This window comes from Aspergillus bombycis (genome assembly GCF_001792695.1).
Source record: "Aspergillus bombycis strain NRRL26010 chromosome Unknown contig00036, whole genome shotgun sequence".
Lineage (NCBI taxonomy): Eukaryota > Fungi > Ascomycota > Eurotiomycetes > Eurotiales > Aspergillaceae > Aspergillus > Aspergillus bombycis.
The window spans coordinates 241731-260631 of NW_019170038.1; the positions used below are offsets into that span (position 1 = coordinate 241731).

Sequence of the window (18901 nt, forward strand, 5' to 3'; positions counted from 1 at the left end):
ATTCCCCACGAGAACAGCCCCTAAATCAAACAAGAAAGTATAGCACAAACCCTTTGTCCAATGGGTCGAAAATAATCCCAATTATTCCCCCGAATTGTATATTATGCCATGTAATTTAAGTGTGTGGTTTCCAGCGGGCATTCGAAGCAATTACTCATTCATCCTCGGTCCCCACCAATAAACACTTCCAAGTCGACTAGCGCGCGGCTAGTTCAACCGCTGCCAGCCCCAGTAGCCGCGCCCAAGATGAGGTAAGGCAAGCAAAAGAAGAACGCTTGTCACTGCTTTTCCACCCCATCCAGTTATCACTTACATCCCCACCCACCATCGGCTTGACCAGTGTCTCGAACATGGCGTCTACAAGCAATGGAAATACCCCAACCTTGCCTGAGGAGGTGAGCAAACCCCCGGAGGGTGTCGTCTTGCCACCCAAAGATATTCGAGGTAAGTTTCAGCTTTCAGCTTTCTCAATTGAGAAAACCGTTGCTCACGCATGCACAGCAATTGTGGAGAAGACTGCCGGTTATGTTGCAAGGAACGGTATCGTCTTTGAAGGTGAGTTGCCGAATGCGCCAGGAGCCTTTCCTGGGTTGGAGAACTGACCACCGATGGGCAGATCGCGTACGCGAGAAGGAACGCAATAACCCGAAATTCTCATTCCTCAACCCAAACGATCCTTATGCGAGCTTTTATCAGTGGCGGCTTACGGAAATCAAGGAGGGTAGGGGAACTTCTGTCTCTGCAGGGCGACCGGGCGAGCCAGCTGCAGCTCCTGAACCGGAGCAACCAACGGGTCCCGAACCGCCAACAGAATTTCACTTTTCGGCACGGATGCCGATAATCAACGCGCAAGATCTGGAGGTCGTTAAGCTTACCGCTCTATTTGTGGCGAAGAGGGGGAAATCGTTCATGACAGCCTTATCCCAGCGAGAAGCCAGGAATTTTCAGTTCGAGTTTTTGCGCCCGCAACATAGTCTCTATCAATTTTTTACACGATTGGTCGACCAATACATCATCTTGCTGCGATCGGAAGGACTTGACGAGGCGACGTCCGAAAAGGCCCGTCTAACAGAGCTCGAGCATAACGTGCAAAACAAATATCACATTTTGGATCGCGCTAAGAAGCGCGCCGAGTGGGTGAAATACCAGGAACAGCAGAAGCAAAAGAAGGAAGAGGAGGAAGAACAAGAACGCATCGCTTACGCGCAGATTGACTGGCATGACTTCGTGGTTGTCGAAACCGTGCTATTCACAGAAGCCGATGACCAGGTTGACCTTCCCCCGCCCGCCTCTCTCAACGATCTTCAGTCTGCTTCTTTGGAGCAAAAAGCTATGATGTCCCTAAACCCTCTTCGCATCGAAGAAGCCATGCCGACAGAGGAGGAAACGCCGACATACTATAACGCCTACCCGGTCCAACCAGAGCCGGTGCCCCAGCCGGTTGTCCAGCCGGCCGGACCAGCATTCCCTCCTCAAGTACAACCTCCCCAACCCGTTCCAGTTTCTGCTGCCGCGGCGCAGGAGGAAGAGCAGCGTATTCGCGAGCGGATGGAAGCTCGCGATCGTGCCGCTGCAACTCAAGCGGCCGCTAAAGCCGCCCCTGGCCAACAACCGATGCGTATCCGCTCCGATTATGTTCCACGTGCGCAGGCGCGCCGTCTCAACCAGTCTGGCGCAACGGCACTCTGTCCCAATTGTCACCAACAGATCCCAGTTGCTGAACTGGACCAGCACATGCGTATCGAATTGCTCGATCCTCGTTGGAAAGAGCAGCGCGCCAAGGCCGAATCCCGCAGCGCTACAACCAACCTGTCAACCGCCGACGTGGTCAACAACCTCAAACGTCTCGCCAGCCAGCGCAGCGACGTCTTTGATTCTACAGTGCTCCCTGGCGCCCCCGATCCGGAAGAAGAAGCGAGGAAAAAGCGCATGGCGTTCGAGAATGCCCCCGGCGCAGGACCTACGCCGCCGATGGTCGGTCCTGCCGGTGGCCCACCCAATCCTCAAAACATGAATATCGAAGAACAGATCAGACATCTTCACGAGCGTTACCGGCAATGATCGAATATCCGTTGGGTCTTTTGGTGATTGGACCGTTCATCGGCGTTTTTCATCTGGAGTTATCGGCCTTCTTTCAAACCATTCTTTTCCTATTGACGTACGTCAAAGCAGATGTAAAATATCCTTTCTGCCTTCTTATATCTGACGATTGTTTTATTAAATCTCGCTCCAATATTTGCAGGCGGGAACTCCACAGTAGTAGATATTTATACCAAAATGCCAGTCCGCAGTATGAGTTCAAACATGTGTTCAGTCAGCTCTAATCTAACCATTTTGAAAGCATTGCCTTGAAAAAACAGTTCCTTGTAACTTTCCCCAGTCAGACTGGACTCGGGTTACTATACTCCGTAGATGAAATCTCAAAACGCGTGTATTATCAGAACCTCTATACCTTATGTGCATATATAATAGCCATAGGCCGACATGCTCCTGCATCATCCCATACATTAGAACCGTGGACCTTTTCCATCGCCATGCATATCGCATGAAAGCAATACCCGTAAAGCAACCAGCAAAAAAAGAGAACACCCAAATGAGACGCCAGTAAGAAAGGAAGAAACGGCACAAAGATGAAACATAACTAATGGACCCAGTCTGACCACCTGGATCACTGTCGATGCTTGAAACACAGAATGACCATTGCGGTCTAGTGGCGCTCAAAAGCAAATCAGACAAAACCAAGTGACAACAATGAGGAAAAGAAAAGAAAAGAGAGAGAAAAAAGGGAGGATGATAAGCTTAAGTATACAACAAAAAAGGGAACATTAGGTACATATTATCAATAATAATACAAGTCTCAGTAGAATTCAATACGGCTCCGTGAGTGGTCAAAATATAAACCAGTGATGAATCAGGTATCGGTTGGAAGGTAATGTAGAGGGAAAATAATTGGGGAAGGGGGGAAGGGAGGGGGGGGGGTCGTGTGGAGAAGAGGAAAAATGCCATCGTCTTCTAGACGACTTTACTGCTGGCGGTTTTCAGCTGCTGAGACTGCGCATCATCTTGTTCGCAGCTGATGACCGCAGCCTGGCTGACGGCTGATTCATCAGGCTGAAGCATGATTTTGGGGTCCTCGTTCTCGCCAGAGTTGGCAATCACGCAGGTATTTAGCTGCTCAATGGGCTTTTCAGAAATCTCCTCTTTGCCATATTTCTGAGCTTCGCTGCTATCATACGGCGCTGAGACTGCTGTGCTGCTAACTGGAGATGCCGAGGCAGCGGACTCAAAAGGATCCTCACTCAACGACGCTCTGCGTGGGTCGTGGTCGTTCAATTCATCGTCATTATTGCTATTCGTGACTAGGACTTCTTTGACCTCACGGGGGACATCGCCTTGTATTTCGATGTGATCATCAGCCACAGGCTCTGACTCCTGCTCATTGGCACACGAATGACTTTCCGAGCTATTCGTTTGTGTGAAAATGGGGACGATACCACCCCCAATGCGGGACCAGAACATTCGCTCCCTTAAACGAACTGTTTCTTCCCATGCATCCTTTTCGTCTTCCGTGTCACCAACGCGGATATGCGAGTCAAGGATAAGACGCAGATAGCCAGTGAATTCGCAGGAAGAACGAACCTTCTCTAGGCAGAGGACACACAAGGGGTACCGTTGAGCCGTCTCATTGTCGGACGTCCGGAAACGGTGGGTTCTCTCATTGACGGGACCCGCTCTGCGCTCACCACACAGTGAGCAAGGAAATTCGTATTTCTTCGCCGATGCTGGCATGGGCTCGACCACAAGACTTCCGTCACAAATACCACTCAGGACCGAACGTCGTGTTAGCCACGAAATCCCAGGGGCTGCATCAAGCCTGAGTGTTGGCTCGATGTCTTCATTCAGCACACGCTTATAGAAACGCGTCTCCTTCAGAGGAATATGCGAATTCGCTGGTTGCGGCGAGGAGATACTTCCATTAGGAGAGTGAGGTTGAGACTTAGCGGGTGACGACGACGCAGATCCAAACCCACCACTGCTGAAACCCGCGGCTAAACTCATAACATTTAAGCCGGTATACGATCCACTTGTGGCACGACTGGGCGGTTTGGAGACAGTGGATAAGGTGAATAATTCCTTGAACTCTTCGAATGCATGGATATCTGTTCGGCATATAGGCCGAATCAGATGAGAAAAACTAGTGGATGGACCTGGGGCTAACTCTTCCCGGATGGGAGCCGGTTCTGAAAGCACGGGTGTTTCCGCACTTTGTTTGATGATTGTTGGAGTCTGCTGCTGCTGTTTCGCAGGAGATACCGGTGCGGTAGACGCAATCGTACCCACTTCGATGTCATCTTTGGTAATGTTCATCTCCTGCAAAACAGACTTAAGTTCTGCCAGTTGTTCTTGGTGTGACGCGAGTAAAGATTCAGTATCCTTCACCTGAGCACGCAACTGTTCGTTTTTCTTCTCTACCGCCTCACGCTCAAGCTTGGCGGCGGCGACCATCTGTTGAAAACGAAGTTAGATCTTTGCTCCTGTTAGAAAAAAGGACTATCATCGGGTAGTTTACCTTGTTAGCTTCTTCAAAGAGAGCAGCGGTAAGCGTCTCAAGCTCTTGCTCAATACCCTTCTTCTCCTTCTCGACAAGGGCGCGCTGTGCCTTTTCGTCTGCCAATGCAGCCTTAAGTCGTAAGATCTCATAGTCTACGTCGGCTTTCTTGATTAAGACTTCCTGGTTGATATCCTGTCGGTATTTCTCGTTCTCAGACTCTAAAGCTCGGATCTTGGTCTGAGCTTGTTCGAGTTCCTGGCGGGTGGCAACCAAGGTATCGTCCAGAGTTGTTTGATTGTTGATTGCTTGGACCAATTTTACGCTCAAAGCAGCAACTTCGTTACTCAGGTCCGGGTGATGAGATGGTGGTCCCGATGGCTCTGTCTCTACGGAACTGCTCAAGAGTCTCGGGTCTTTCAGGGTGCTGAATCCACTCTCGGAAAAGTTCCCAACACTGGTTGAGCGTACTGTTGGTACGGGTTTACCGGTTGCGATTCCAGAGAGATCATTCGCAGACCTGGCTTTCGTAAGGGTCCTATCGGGAGAAAGAGCCCTGTTGTCGGAGGAATTGGATCGCTTGTGGTTGTTGGCACGCGGGATCATTGTCGACGGGGAGAGGAAGCTATGGCGTGAATAGTAGGAATGAAAAGCAATTAGACTGTTCACATGATTTAGCGACTGGATCTATACTTGGAGGAATGGCATCAACGTACTCGGCCATGGTGGTGAACGGTCGGGTTAAAGTTTTAGAATGATACGGAAAGCACGGAGACCGGAAATAGGTGTCACAACCACGTAAAATTCAGTTGGTCCGTCTTTCCCATCTGGAATGTACCGGGCAAAGTGAAAAGAGAGCGTTGGGATGGTTCTGCATGTAGCAGTGGCAGTAGGGGGGTGTCACGGTAACGCAATCCCCGCCAGCGCGTAGACTGGAACGTGATCAACTGGTCGGCATACGAAGCATTGAGTTTGATAAAGGATCGGGATGGCGATCGGAAAGAGAACTATATAGAGATATTGGCGGAGAATGAAAGAGAGTGAGGGTTGTAAAAGATAGACTGGAAGGGGAGAGGGGGGAAGATATTAGGAAGGCAATCTAGTGGGTATGAAATGAACAGTGACGAAAGAAGGGCGTCCTCGGAGAAGGAAAGAAGCAACCCCTCTTTTTGAACGATTGAAGGAATCGATCGCAAGTTGAGAGCAAACGGATCGATGCAGCTTTTAGTTTTAGTCCGCCGGGGTCACTAGTACTAGTAGTCGTTAGAAAGGAATTTGGAAAGATGGTTGGTTCAATTCATTTGCAGAGGCAAATCACGCCGGCGCTTAGTCACCTGCGATCCGGATTGGGCCAAGCCGATCGCCTCGGTCACGTCCCCTCCGTCACGGGCAGAGAGAACTTGAAGTTGACGACGATCAGGTGCAAAATTTAGACCTAAGTCAAGCTGAAAGCAAGTCTTGGTCAGGTGTTTCATGAGGTACCTGTAGTCCTGTACACAGTAGTGCCTAGGTACATACTACTACTGCGTACCCTTAGAACAACCACTACGTGCCACGTTCCCATCCAATCTCTCGGTTCATCCTCTCCGGATAGCTTTCCAGTGCTGTGCGCAAGATCTAACGCGTTGGTTTGTTCGTTTATTTATTTATTTTTTTTTTCTTTTCTTTTCTTTTCTTTTTTATCTTACTGGAATTAATTAAAACCCACGCGATTCCACTTGGAAACGACAAAAAAAATTAAACTTAACGTAAATTGGGACCTCCGGAAATGAATTATTGACAGTACGAAACTACAAATGCTCGTAATTATACGAACCGGCCCATTTTCTCCGACTAATATTAATAGTCAATACTTAAGTACGTACTTATATTTAGTTGGACGATCGGACATAGTCTAGTCTCGCTATCTATCGGGAGTGGATAAGGACGACTCAATTCTTGGCGGAAAGCGATGACGACACATGCAGCAATCAAGGGGAACATTTGTATGAAGTCTGAGACAGCTAAGCCGCAGTCAGTCAATTGGCAGATTGATCACAAGTCGCAATTGCGGTGTAGCTCTTATACAGTGTCTATCCCAGTTAGTACTAGTAGTAGGGGGGTTACTGTACGGAGTATGTACAACAAACCTAGTCGATGCTGTAGTTAGTTGGGTACTACTAGTAGTAGTACAGAGTACAAGATACGTACAGAGATAACACACGCGCGCGCTAGTCTATCTTCTCTCCGTGCGTCCGTCCTTTCCTGATTTTACCTCTTTGGGTAAACACCCTCATGGCGCCCCACATCCGTCGGGAACCGAACCCCAAGTGGCCTGAGTGCCTCAGGCTGTAGAAAAGTGGGGTTGGAAACTCTTCTCCAACAAATCCACACTGTCAAGTGAAGTGTGTACACTGTACAGTATAGTCCTTGCAGCCATACCATAACGGTCCCTGGAAGTGTTCTAGACTATCCGCGGCCACTTGTATCTAACCGACAGCATATCAACTGTGTTCATCACCTTGTACTATAATCACCCAACTAGTCAATAAAGAACCATGGCCGACGCAGAGCTGGAAGAGGTGCGTTCCTAAAATTTGTAGCGCTGCTATCCTGATCTTGCATGGCCGTACCAGACAATGACCAAGTTTGCGAACCATCTGCTGACTCCCAAGCTAGATCAGAAGAGCCCGTCTGGCACAGCTTCAGCAGCAGCAGGGAGGCGGACCACGAGGTAGTGCTGTTCCAGACGGCCAGGATGATCAGAGGAAGTAAGTTTTCTTTTGTCCTCGTCTTGAATTTTTCATGCTATTCGAAGAAAAGTATATTCGTTTTGGATTTGCATGGCGCAAAAGATTAAATAATACTAATGGTTTACTTTACAGACAAGCAGAAGGTATGCTATCTCATACGCAACCCCTACGACCCCGCGAAAAAGTGAGAGGGGCATGAAATTAGCCGTGGTAGCATTCACTTTGGCCCCAGGAGTTATATCTAACAATATACCTATCAGCCGAACGTCGCTCTGCGATTCTGAACCAGATCCTCGAACCCGAAGCTGCCGACCGCCTGGGCCGCATTCGCCTCGTGAAAGAGTCGCGCGCCGTCGACATTGAGAACCGGCTGCTCATGTTGGCACAGACAGGCCAATTGCGACAAAAGGTTTCGGAGGATCAACTCAAGCAGCTCCTGAATGCTGTGGCTGAGAACCAGCGCAAGGATGAGGAAGAGCATAAGGTTGTATTCAGTCGGCGTAAGGGAGGCTGGGATGACGATGATGATTTGTTGGATTTGTGAAAAGTCGAATTGCAAAACCGCGAACGTTGCTTAAACCTGTGAGAACCTTCTTACAGGCCTCCACTTGATACCTTCACCCCTTATATTCATGAGCTATGAAACAGAAACAAACTGGTCCTAGGCGTCTGCGGTCGGTATATGGTGCAATTCTTCGACAGCACTCTATCCCTTTAATACTCAACCACATCTGCACACCTTGCTTAATTGACAAAAGGATTGGTTTTTCCCCAGCAATTATGTTACCAATCAACCCGCTTGCAACAATAGTCTATCTAACGTGCGTTAAGATGAAGGGAAGAGTTCATCACTTTATCCAATACACAGCTACCGGAGGCCATCTAATAAATAATATACACATTAACAGCCGCACAAGGCCAAAACTATGGACTCTGCTGCAACCTCTCCTTCTCCCGCTTTTTCTGCTCCCTAATCATCCGCCTGATCTCCCTCATGTCCGGGGGCTTTTCAATACCCAACTCACTCCGTAACTCATCCACATCTTTCTCCAAAATATTCTCCCAATAAACATTAATCAACTCCTTACTTGCAAGCCCACTCCTGACCGCCCACGGTAACCACAACGCAAAGAACCGCTCCCGCTCCGCAGGCTTCAACCTCACAGCAGCAAACATACTCAACCCTGTCATGGGAATAAGCGTATTTAGAAATTCAAACGCCTTCAGCGCTATCTCCCCCTCAACGAAGGTCGGCAGGCCTGTCACTGCGTGATAGAAGTCGTGGCACTCCCGGTAGCGCTGCATAACGTATGCGCATTCCTCATCGTCGATGTACTGGACGTTGTCGCGCGTGTCAGGGGAGACGCCTTCGCGGTCTAGCCAGGCGGCATAGGTGCGACCGACGGAGTTCTCGGGGAGAGAGCGGAGGTATGGTAGGGGGAGGGTTTCGGAGGTGATGCGCGGACGTTCGCGGAGGATCTGACGGCCGGTTGGATCCGAGAGCATGGCATCACGGAGACGGTAGATGAAGTAGGGAGTTGCGGTTGCTTCTCCACATGCTGCGATGAGATCTATATAATTCTCGGGCGTTGGTGTTAGCGCACGGTTGTCTTATAGTTTATCAATTTTGTAGGTTCGATGCGGGTCATAGAATTGGTTGTTATGGAAGTTTAAAGGAAATAAGAAAGCTTCCCACCTGCTCTCCGAGGATTCAGTAGAGCTCCTACGGCAGATCCAACAGCTAGAGCACCACGCTCGACGAAGTTCAACGGGACATGGCCGGGATACTTTGGCGGCGGGCGATTATTCACGGAGAAAGACCGCGTGCAACAGCTTACTACCGTAGCTGGTGTTGACAAGGTCAATTCGCGGAGACTCAGAGCTCCGTGCCTCCCAAGAACCGACATCTTGAGCGCAGAGGGTGACATGCCTTTATGGACATGACCCTTTGAACGAATGCGACACTAAAGGTTGTAGTGGTACGATGCCCGGGGAAGATCTCCGGTTGGTTGGCGATGCTGGTGCCTGTGCGATGCCGTACAGCTGATAAAGATCGATAAGCATTTTATCGCCCAGCCCTATAATGTTGCTTTTTACGGCCTCGTTCGACCACTAGATGAATATGAGCCTTCGACCTTTGTGATTTAGCGGACTGGCATCAGGAGGAATATTTCAGTAGCTGCTTCTGAATGTGAGATTGACTTATTGACTCTGTCTTCCTAGAACAACCTTACTTTCTCTTTTTTTTCTGTTCCACACCTTTTTCTTTTCGTTTTTCTTCCGTACTGGTTATACTTCCCCGCTAAGAGCTCAAAATCCCGCAACAATGAAACCAGACTGGTGGCCTGGAGAGGAACATGAGCAGTTCACAGAATGGGCCATTTCGCAAGGTATTATTGCGAACGGGGTCGGGCCTGCGCGGTTTCCAGGTCGCGGCTTGGGAATGATAGCCACGCGAAATATAGAAGTATGCGATTTGCTCCGAAGCTATCAGTGCCGCTCTACTTCGCATCAATGTAATCTAACCCTAACCTAGGAAGATGAAGCCATTGTGATTGTACCATTGAAAGCAATGCTAACCCCTGAGCGTATCCCGTCTTCTTTCACCGACAAATTCCCCGACGGGACACCGACCCATGCGCTATACGCTGCATTTCTCGCGAATGGCGATCTAGAAGACCTGGAAGAGTTCAAGGCCTGGAGAAAGACCTGGCCTAGTCGTCAAGACTTCGAAGACAGTATGCCCATTTTGTGGTCAGAGTCTCTGCGAAACTACCTACCACCGTCAATCTCGAGCCATTGGCATAGTATACAAAGCCGAGACAAGCTCCAGTACGAGACATCCCATCAGAATCTTCTTGCCCAGCAAGAACAAAGACTGCGCACGGCTTGGGATATCGTCGTATCTGTTTTCCCGGATATCGATTGGGAGATATTCTCGTACCATTGGCTTATAGTTAATACGAGAAGCTTTTTCTACTTGATGCCAGGCCAGGAGCCGCCGGAAGATCGAAATGACGCCATGGCGCTACTGCCGTTTGCTGATTATTTTAATCATTCTGATGTTGCGGTATGTGGATCCAACCATGCAGGGTGGTGTCTTCAACACTGGCTTACCTTATTTGGGGTTATAGTGCAATGTAAAATTCGATGGAGAGAAATATGTTTTCCGAGCTACTAAACGCTATGGTATGTATTGCAACTGAGCTTCCTTCTCCTGTCGGGGACACAAGGGACCTTCTGACCATGTGCCGCAGATGAAGGAGAAGAAATATACATGAGTTATGGACCTCATCCTAATGATTTCTTGTTTGCTGAATGTTAGTCAAACCCGTCTTCTGCTTTCTGGCCGTGGGTTAACCACAGCAGATGGCTTCTATCTCGATGAGAATGAGTCAGAAACCTTATATTTCGATGATATAATATTAAAGGACCTTGGCCCATCACTACAAGAGGAACTGGAGTTCCAGCAGTACTATGGGTATGTTGCAAAATCCCGGGTGTTTCTCTCTAATTGGTCACTTTTGGCTCTGGCAACTTCGCCGATGTCTAACCTACTTGCGCTCAGTAACTACCAATTAACGGCCACTGGCGTGTGCTACCGTACCGAGATTGCCGCGTGCATAAACTATATGCCACTGGAAGACTGGCGGAACTATGTACTCGGTTATTCCACCAAAGGTGCCGATGAGAACAAATCGGAGGCTATCATCCAAGGGTGGATAAGAGCGTATTCGAATGAAGCAGACACAGTAATCACCACCCTGGAGAAAATCGGACCTAGCCCAACAGACCAGAAAGATCACCAAAGGGCAAAGATGCTGAAGAAACGATGGACACAGATTAGAGACCTTTGTGCTAAGGCCTCCAAAGCCGTATCCTGTTAAATCGATAGGGTTCGTGAAGTGGAATTGCATGCACATGGTATCACAAAAGTCGAATTCATTATATTGTACAGGTGTGAGAGCATGTTCATATTTTGGGCTCTCGGAACAGATCAATCGGAATAGCACCCGACTCTACCTGCTTCGTTTGGAGGCGTTTGGCGAGAACCAGGTGCTTCATCATATAATTCACCACACATTTGATACCGAGTTCCTCACCCCTACGTACGATGTAACCATTCAAGTATTCGATTTCCGTAGGGTTTCTCGCCAGTACATCCTGCAACATCGAACTATGATTCTTGGCTGTCTTGTTAGCCAGCTGCACGATCATCATCCGCAGTCGCTCGGGAGAAAACCGGCTTTCAATTCCAGGAATGCCTTGTAATTCGGGCAAAGCGCAGATGACACTTGAGATCTCAATGAGGAGCAACCGCATGATACGCGTGAAGCTATAGTTGTAGAGGAGTTCTCCGTTTTTGCAGTTCATTATCGCTGTCAACGGATTGATCACACAGTTCATCGCGAGCTTCTCAAGCTGGTATAGCATCAGGGCGGATGGAGTTTCTGCAACAGCAACAAGTGGTGGTGTGAGCGTCAGTGTGCGCAACAGGTATTTGGCACTAGGGGCCCAATCGACATTCCCTTTATTCGCTAGGGAAACGGCATCTGCCGGTGGGACAGAACCCAAGATAGTTGTGCCAACGCCTGTGTGGCTGACTTGGAATGGTTCTTTCCTTCGCGCTAAACCGTGGGAGATAACACCAGACATGTAGTGTGGACGTCGTAGAGGGTCTCGGAAAACTTTCTCATTCAGCTCATCGATGGTACCCATTCCGTTTTGGAGGAACAGGACCGTTGAATCAGGCGTCAGGCGGCGCTTGACAGAGTCCATCGCTGCCACGGTCACTGGTGCTTTAACAGCAACGATGAGACACTCAATACGCTCGTCGGCAGGTTGCGCCAAGAGTTCCTCATTATCGACATCTTCAGTGTATCCGTCAATGCTGTCGTTTCCATTCTCTGCTGTACCATCCTTATTCCAGTATGGTACTGAGTACCATGTCTTGTCATTCAGTACATTCACATCAAATCCCGTTTTTACATCATCCAGGCCATTAGTATTGATCGCTAGACATTTCTTTCTCTCTAACCAGGACCTATAAAGATTGGGAGTGTGCATCAGAAGCGTGATAGGAGGCGGAGACGGCCGGCTGGCCAGAGAGTGAGCGACGAATGTTCCAACATTCCCAAGGCCCAGGATATGTATGCGGCCCGAAAGCCGGCGGTTGCCGCTATCTCTCGACGCTTCCTCGGCGTCCTGATGCCATGTTGCCATATAACGAACGGTGAAACCGCGCTGAGCATCGACTACTGCAGAAAGGCAGAATTTGGAAATGCCAGTCCGCAAACGCGGACGGCGTACTAGCATGGACAACACTTTGGAGGAATGGCGTGATATACAGACCAGATTGGTCTTCGGGATGCTCAAAGCCTAAGCAACTGTCATAGAATTGACTAGCTGTGCATTACAAGACAACAAGTCCTCTATGAGTGACACAAAAACAACAGGAAAAAAAAAGTAGTATAACTGACTGCGAGGCTACCAGGACCAAGTCGACAACGGCCGAACTCCGCGATAAGATTAACACAGCTACTGACCGCCCTATACACCGCCTGCAGATAAAAAATTGATATTATCCGTGAACCAATTCTCAGTGCCGACAACCATCATTCAGAAGATGGACGCATCTGATTTATTGCCGCTGCTTGAGCAGCTGGACGATCATGTTGATGATCTGGAAGAAGCTCTGGAGCCTGTCCTGAATAGTGCCATTACTGACACGTCAAAGAAACTTCCTGTGTTGGACAAGGCAAAGTTTCACGTTCTGATTACTTACGCTTTGGAATCTCTCATATTCTGTACGGCGATCTCGGTCCTGACAATCGCTCATTGACATGCTAACGCACTCGCAGCTTATCTACGTCTCCATGGCGTCAATGCTAAAGAGCATCCTGTGTTCCGAGAACTAACCAGAGTGAAGCAATACTTTGAGAAAATTAAGGCGCTAGAAGCAGAGCCAGAGCAGCGGACATTGACACTTGACAAGCAGGCTGCAAGTCGCTTCATCAAACATGGTCTTGTATGTGCTTTTTACTCTTTGATCACGTGTACCCTAATGCTAACTTTATAAGGCCGGAAATGACAAATTCGACATGGAGCGCAAAGAGCAACAAGCGAAGGAGAAGGCGCGTGCCCAGTTGAAGGCATCCTTATTAGCCAAGAAGGCAGCTGCAGCAGCACCTGGGATCTCTTCAAAGAAGTCTGGGGCCGATTCTGAATCTGGTTCAGACAGTGAGTCCAATAGTGAAGAAGCGAAGGCAACAACACAGTCCGGAGATTCCGCGAAGAAGAGCAAAGAGAACAAAGTAGACAACACCGTTAAACGTGCATCTGCTAAGAACAAGAAAAAGCGCAGTAAGGACAATCTCCAAGATGAGAAGAAGGAACGGAGAAAGAAGAAGCAAGAATCCCGGAAAGCAAGGAAGGCACAATGAGCAACTTCAAATACTGCACCAGATCGTCCGACAGGGTCGAAGAGGAACATATTGTATCTTAGGTATGATCGGCTGGTTCCGATCTTTGAGTTTGCCTTGGAGTCTCGATGAGCCTTCATTTTCGCAAATGCGTGCGTCCCAGCACTGCTGTGCTTCTCTCCAGGTATATATTGAAGGCGCTTCTATTGTATTTAACAATGGCTGCCTCATCCCATTATACCGCTTGGGGCACTCTGTTGCGATATACGTATCTACATGTACGAACTATGTGGGTACCTCAGACACCGCGCACACAAGTCACAGGATGAACCCTGGCTCGTGTAGCGAGTGATCTAACAATGGTCTATTGAGAATATGCCTGAACTGGCTTGTTTCATCGGACCAATCTCCAGGAAAACTACTTAGTTGACTAAATAGATTAAGTGGCAAGTTGCATTTCTGAATCTCTTGAGCTATTTCCAATGCCGTAAGCTTGAATCATAGGAGCGACTCAACCTCTAAGTTGTGGGCCGCATAGAGAGATATAAACATGAGTCATGAACGATTGCTGTGTCTATCGAAGTCATGACCACATACTAGAAATGTGAATATTCCAGTATGTTCCTTATATATGAAGAGTCATCCGGTGTAAAAATAGGTTCCTAAAGTCCGCCGGACTTTAGGCAATGGGGAGGAGCAGCGGTATCACCAGTACAGCAATTACTCATACACTCTGGAGGAACAGGACGCTACCCGCAATACCGTGTGTAATACTAATACCGCACATGGTTTTCGCCGTCCCGGAGACACCCTGTGGATCGTCGGGCCAATCGGGATGGAGGAAATAGCGATCGGACTTTTCGACAACTTCTCCGCCGTGTCTTCTTTACTATATAACCGTCCGTTCGCCATCAAACAGCTCTCCATCCCCACCCATCAACATCTTTTCGTTTTTCCAACTCCTAGAACCACCGCTACACTAATCAACATGCCTCGTCAACGCCGTGGTGCCGCTCCTGCCCCTACCCCTGCGCGCAGCGCTCCCACCAGGCCTACCGCCGCTCCCGCCAGACCGGCCGCTGCTCCCTCGGCCCAACACTCCCAGCCTCACTCGACTGCTGCTCACCCCCAGTCGACTCCCCAGCAGGCCTATCCTCACCCTCCTCCCCAGGCTGCTCCTGTACAGCAGAGCGCCGGACCCGGCCTGTTCGGCCAGATGGCCTCGACCGCTGCGTAAGTTCCCCTCGGACTTCTATCAAAAAAACGTCTTTGGCGGAGGATAGTGAAAAACACAATACAACCGCCTAGACCACAAAACAGCATTCCCTTCACATAATGAGAATGAAGGGAACAAAGACAAGAAAAGACAAGAAAAGAAAAGAAAAGAAAAGAAAAAGCTAACATCAACTAGTGGTGTCGCAGTCGGCTCCTCCATCGGCCACGCCATCGGTGGTCTCTTCAGCGGTGGTTCCAGCGCCCCCGCCGAGGCACAACAGGCAGCTCCCGCCCAGGCCCAGCCCATGGACACCGGACTGTGGCAGAGCAACACCGCCAACAGCTCCTATGGCAACCCTGCCTGCGAGACGGACGTTCGCAACTTCCGCCAGTGTATGGACGAGAACCAGGGCAACATCAGCATTTGCGGATGGTACCTGGACCAGCTTGTATGTTTCCCCTTGGAATGCCGATATCGGGTGGTTATCACGGGTGCTAACTAGTATTACAGAAAGCTTGCCAGGCCGCTGCTAAGCCCTACTAAAGTTAATGTATTATGTTTCGCGCTGGGGATATATTAAGGACGGGAATTCTGGATTTGAACCGGTTCAGTTTGCGCACTTGATCAGGACGGTGCGATGATTGGATTGGATATGGACTGTGTTTGCATAGCGGCGTAATATTCCTCTACTGTATACCACTTCCGTCGGGGTTGACCTGATGACTTTTCTTTGTTTACCTTATATTTACACACTTCCATCTGCTCAAAAGATAGAGCCAGATGAATATCTAAAGACAACTATTCCACTCTTCCATAGTTTTGGCTGTCCTGAAACTACTGAATGGGCCTACATTGCGCAGAAAACGAGCACAGTTATAGTCCAGTATACATATTGGTCCCCCTCACATTTGATAGCGAAGGATGACACGTCCCTTGCTAATATTACCTAAAGAGCCCGCGCAACGTTATAGCTGTCAACACAACAGATGAACCCGGCCACGACCTCAATTAAGCAAGAACTGTAAACACCGTAGGCTTAATTTACATCAACTAGCTATTACCGCTCTGGTCACCTACCGGTGTCTTGTCTTGGCTCGAAGTTAAGCTATGCAGGTCAGTGGATCCACCTACGTTATGGTCTTAGACTAGCCGCGCTGTTTAAATTACGTACCTGGTTTCCATTGTAAAATTGGCTATCATTATGTTCATTGCGTTGGTCTCTCAGTGTCCGGATGATAGGACCTCTCGATGCAGATGGCCGTGGTCTGGATGCGCTGTCGCCAGACGGAGACGCGGAGGATGTGCTGGCTTGGGGGCTCGCAGACGGAGCCAAAGCTGGTTGACCATAGCCGAAGAAGGACCCTACGAGACCCGTGGCGGTGCCCACCGCAGAGGAAACAAGTTCATATGCAGACGATACAGCCCGGCTGGTAAGCTGGAACCAGTGGCCGAATAGGCTTCTGTATATGTATTGATTGGAACCATGACCAAATTCGCCGTGGAGCCCAGCCCGAGCTCTGTGAGCGTCTGTTCTTCCTCGGCGATAGTAAGCGTCCGATTCGGCAGGGGAGTCAGAATGTGTTTGAGATTATATGGGCGCTTTTCGTCACCAGGCTGGCTGTCAATCCAGGGACGGACATCTCCGCGGATGGTTTGTGAAGGTGAAAAGCTGGACCGGATAGAACTTCCATCGAACAGACGGACCTGAAGTCGATATTGTTTGGGTGGTGTTGGTGTTTGTGGTTTGCGGTCCTCTGCGGGCGTGTTGGTGATTTTGACGGATGCACTATTGTTCGTAGCTTTTGCTTCTGGTTCCTTCTGCTTTTTTGTGCTATCCTTGGGTTTGCCTATTCCCTGCGGTTTCAGCGTTTCTTGCTTCTTTGGCCGGGGTTTCGGTGTTTGGCTAGGTGTTTCAACTCTATATGTCCTCCCGCCGGCACGTAGACTATTATATTCCTGTTGACCTTGTTGCCTTTGTGATCCACTTCCTTGCGGCTCAGATGAAGCTGGCGCTGGCGTCGAAATAGCAGCGGCAGGAGCTGGTGAAGGCTCAGGCTGGGATGCAGCCACGGGCGCTGTATGAGAACTGGAGGATGGATTCGTAGTATGGCCCTGGGCACCTTGAGCCGGCGAGTTCGGACTAAGCTGACCAGTTGGTTTACTGTCCTCTAGAGCAGCCTTCAGCCGACTATGAAAGTCATCCTTCGAGATATCCGGCACAAGATATTCCCGCAGCATTCCATTCCTACACAACCGTCAATCAGAAACCCAATAACCATAATGCCTGTGAAGGTCTTCACACATACTTGATTACCACAACAGCAGGAAACGACGTTACGGGACAAAAGGACGTCAAGAACGTAGCTTCCTGGGAATCCTTAGTGAGTCGCAACAGGACAGATCTCGATTCGAGTAGTTGTGCGAACTATGTCCCACCAGCGATTAGCGATCACGTACGAAAGGAAACTAGAAGTCGAGCCGGGGCAAATACACACATCCTTGTCAGCGAAATAATCCTCTTCCCAGAGGTCACTTGTTTGATCATTATCTGTTGAAATGCATCCAGCTGGTTAGCAAGTGGATAACGGTGGAGCTCATCTGATGTATGTATCGATGTATGCGTTTGGAGAAATCGCAACAGACACACCTCGAACAAAGCATATTACCGCTTTAGCTTGCGAGACCGCTAAAGCGATACCTTCCTGCAGGGTTCCAGAGAAGAACATTGTAACCTCGCGCGGTTAAGACCGATGTATGAAGTATGGAGCGTAAGTAAAGCGAGAGCTTTAACTCCGTCGGGGAAAAGAAGGCCGTTGCCGATCACGAGCCCCTCGGGATTCAATTCGATCTCAGTTCGAACACTTGAATCGTTCTTTTTCTTACACACTTTCCGCCGCCCAGACTAAAACAGCAATTGGCTCTGCAATAAGGGCAAGTGAAGCCCCTCGTCCAAATTGAGCATGCGGTCGATCTTTTCGGTCCTGCAACGGACTGCAGCAACCTCATGGCAGCCGCCAATCGCCGCGTCGATTCGGGGTCCCCGGATGGCGTTCAAGCTGGATTCGATTTGCGCCAGATGCCGCCGTCAACAGATCCGGTTTTATAACAAGCAGCTGGCCGACGATCCGCGATGGTTGTCGGTTGTGGATCAACCTGCGCAAATTGTTCGTACCGGTCGAAAACACGGACCGGGTTTGATCATCTTAGGTATGGTACAACCATGGAAGTAGCTGCTGGTAAAGGCTGGCAGGATACTAATGAAATGTATTCTCATTACAGCTCTAATTCCTATTATCTCGTTCGCGCTCGGCACTTGGCAAATCCAACGTCTCGATTGGAAGACCAAGCTGATCGCAAAATATGAAGACCGACTCGTCAGACCTCCTCTTCCGCTGCCTCCCCAGATCGATCCAGACGCCATTTCCGAATTCGATTACCGACGGGTCTACACTACGGGCCGTTTACGACATGACCAAGAGATGCTCGTTGGTCCTCGCATGCGCGAGGGTGAGGATGGTTTCATCGTTGTAACGCCGCTTGAGAGAGGGGAGGGAGAAAGCACTGTCCTGGTGAACAGAGGCTGGATCTCGAAAAAGATGAAGGATCAGAAGGACAGGCCCGAGGGTCTCCCCCAGGGAGAGGTCACGGTCGAAGGCTTGCTACGGGAACCTTGGAAGAAAAACATGTTTACACCGGACAATAAGCCCGAGGACGGAAAATTCTACTTCCCTGACGTTGAACAGATGGCTGAGCTTACTGGTAGCCAGCCGGTATGGATTGAAGAGACTATGAGTGAGCCTGCCCCTAGCACGAAGGTTGACATGACCAAAATTAACCTCTTTAGTTGCGGACATGGTCGAATGGTATAACAGAAGTGGAAAGGGTATCCCTATCGCTCGCGGCGCTGAAGTGAACTTGCGAAACAACCACAGCCAGTACATCTTCACATGGTAGGTTTCCTATGAATGACCCAATATCCTAC

The 18901-nt window shown here is 49.4% G+C and overlaps 10 protein-coding genes across 10 annotated transcripts; 6 read left to right on the forward strand and 4 right to left on the reverse strand.

Annotated features, from left to right (window-relative positions):
* Positions 1 to 350: 350 nt before the first annotated feature.
* On the forward strand, positions 351 to 2061 carry ABOM_005247 (putative pre-mRNA splicing factor; the record flags this gene model as incomplete). The annotated part of the gene is made up of 3 exons (XM_022532376.1): positions 351 to 444; positions 502 to 555; positions 617 to 2061. 3 exons carry the CDS (start codon positions 351 to 353, stop codon positions 2059 to 2061), a joined length of 1593 nt encoding a protein of 530 aa, XP_022389641.1.
* A 951-nt stretch (positions 2062 to 3012) lies between these two features.
* Positions 3013 to 5273, reverse strand: ABOM_005248 (guanine nucleotide exchange factor SEC2; the record flags this gene model as incomplete). The annotated part of the gene is made up of 3 exons (XM_022532377.1): positions 3013 to 4506; positions 4571 to 5210; positions 5266 to 5273. 3 exons carry the CDS (start codon positions 5271 to 5273, stop codon positions 3013 to 3015), a joined length of 2142 nt encoding a protein of 713 aa, XP_022389671.1.
* Positions 5274 to 7086: 1813 nt separating this feature from the next.
* On the forward strand, positions 7087 to 7825 carry ABOM_005249 (DNA-binding protein; the record flags this gene model as incomplete). Its single annotated transcript, XM_022532378.1, has 4 exons — positions 7087 to 7110; positions 7208 to 7299; positions 7414 to 7424; positions 7542 to 7825. The coding sequence occupies 4 exons, from the start codon at positions 7087 to 7089 to the stop codon at positions 7823 to 7825; spliced, it is 411 nt and encodes a 136-aa protein (XP_022389672.1).
* Positions 7826 to 8205: 380 nt separating this feature from the next.
* coq4 (ubiquinone biosynthesis protein COQ4) lies at positions 8206 to 9188 on the reverse strand (the record flags this gene model as incomplete). The annotated part of the gene is made up of 2 exons (XM_022532379.1): positions 8206 to 8891; positions 8978 to 9188. 2 exons carry the CDS (start codon positions 9186 to 9188, stop codon positions 8206 to 8208), a joined length of 897 nt encoding a protein of 298 aa, XP_022389638.1.
* Positions 9189 to 9607: 419 nt separating this feature from the next.
* Positions 9608 to 11168, forward strand: ABOM_005251 (uncharacterized protein; the record flags this gene model as incomplete). The annotated part of the gene is made up of 6 exons (XM_022532380.1): positions 9608 to 9748; positions 9818 to 10351; positions 10416 to 10470; positions 10539 to 10601; positions 10651 to 10762; positions 10850 to 11168. The coding sequence occupies 6 exons, from the start codon at positions 9608 to 9610 to the stop codon at positions 11166 to 11168; spliced, it is 1224 nt and encodes a 407-aa protein (XP_022389717.1).
* Positions 11169 to 11253: 85 nt separating this feature from the next.
* ABOM_005252 (ketopantoate reductase family protein) lies at positions 11254 to 12597 on the reverse strand (the record flags this gene model as incomplete). The annotated part of the gene is made up of 1 exon (XM_022532381.1): positions 11254 to 12597. One exon carries the CDS (start codon positions 12595 to 12597, stop codon positions 11254 to 11256), a length of 1344 nt encoding a protein of 447 aa, XP_022389718.1.
* A 253-nt stretch (positions 12598 to 12850) lies between these two features.
* ABOM_005253 (Sas10/Utp3/C1D family protein) lies at positions 12851 to 13724 on the forward strand (the record flags this gene model as incomplete). Its single annotated transcript, XM_022532382.1, has 3 exons — positions 12851 to 13088; positions 13143 to 13309; positions 13362 to 13724. Coding segments are annotated over 3 exons (768 nt in total), but the record flags the coding sequence as incomplete, so codon positions are not given.
* A 967-nt stretch (positions 13725 to 14691) lies between these two features.
* On the forward strand, positions 14692 to 15462 carry ABOM_005254 (CHCH domain protein; the record flags this gene model as incomplete). Its single annotated transcript, XM_022532383.1, has 3 exons — positions 14692 to 14936; positions 15115 to 15367; positions 15430 to 15462. 3 exons carry the CDS (start codon positions 14692 to 14694, stop codon positions 15460 to 15462), a joined length of 531 nt encoding a protein of 176 aa, XP_022389719.1.
* An 819-nt stretch (positions 15463 to 16281) lies between these two features.
* Positions 16282 to 17645, reverse strand: ABOM_005255 (UBX domain protein; the record flags this gene model as incomplete). The annotated part of the gene is made up of 4 exons (XM_022532384.1): positions 16282 to 17164; positions 17226 to 17344; positions 17415 to 17467; positions 17567 to 17645. The coding sequence occupies 4 exons, from the start codon at positions 17643 to 17645 to the stop codon at positions 16282 to 16284; spliced, it is 1134 nt and encodes a 377-aa protein (XP_022389640.1).
* Positions 17646 to 17879: 234 nt separating this feature from the next.
* On the forward strand, positions 17880 to 18873 carry ABOM_005256 (cytochrome oxidase assembly protein SHY1; the record flags this gene model as incomplete). Its single annotated transcript, XM_022532385.1, has 3 exons — positions 17880 to 18126; positions 18199 to 18711; positions 18764 to 18873. The coding sequence occupies 3 exons, from the start codon at positions 17880 to 17882 to the stop codon at positions 18871 to 18873; spliced, it is 870 nt and encodes a 289-aa protein (XP_022389721.1).
* Between the last annotated feature and the right edge of the window lie 28 nt (positions 18874 to 18901).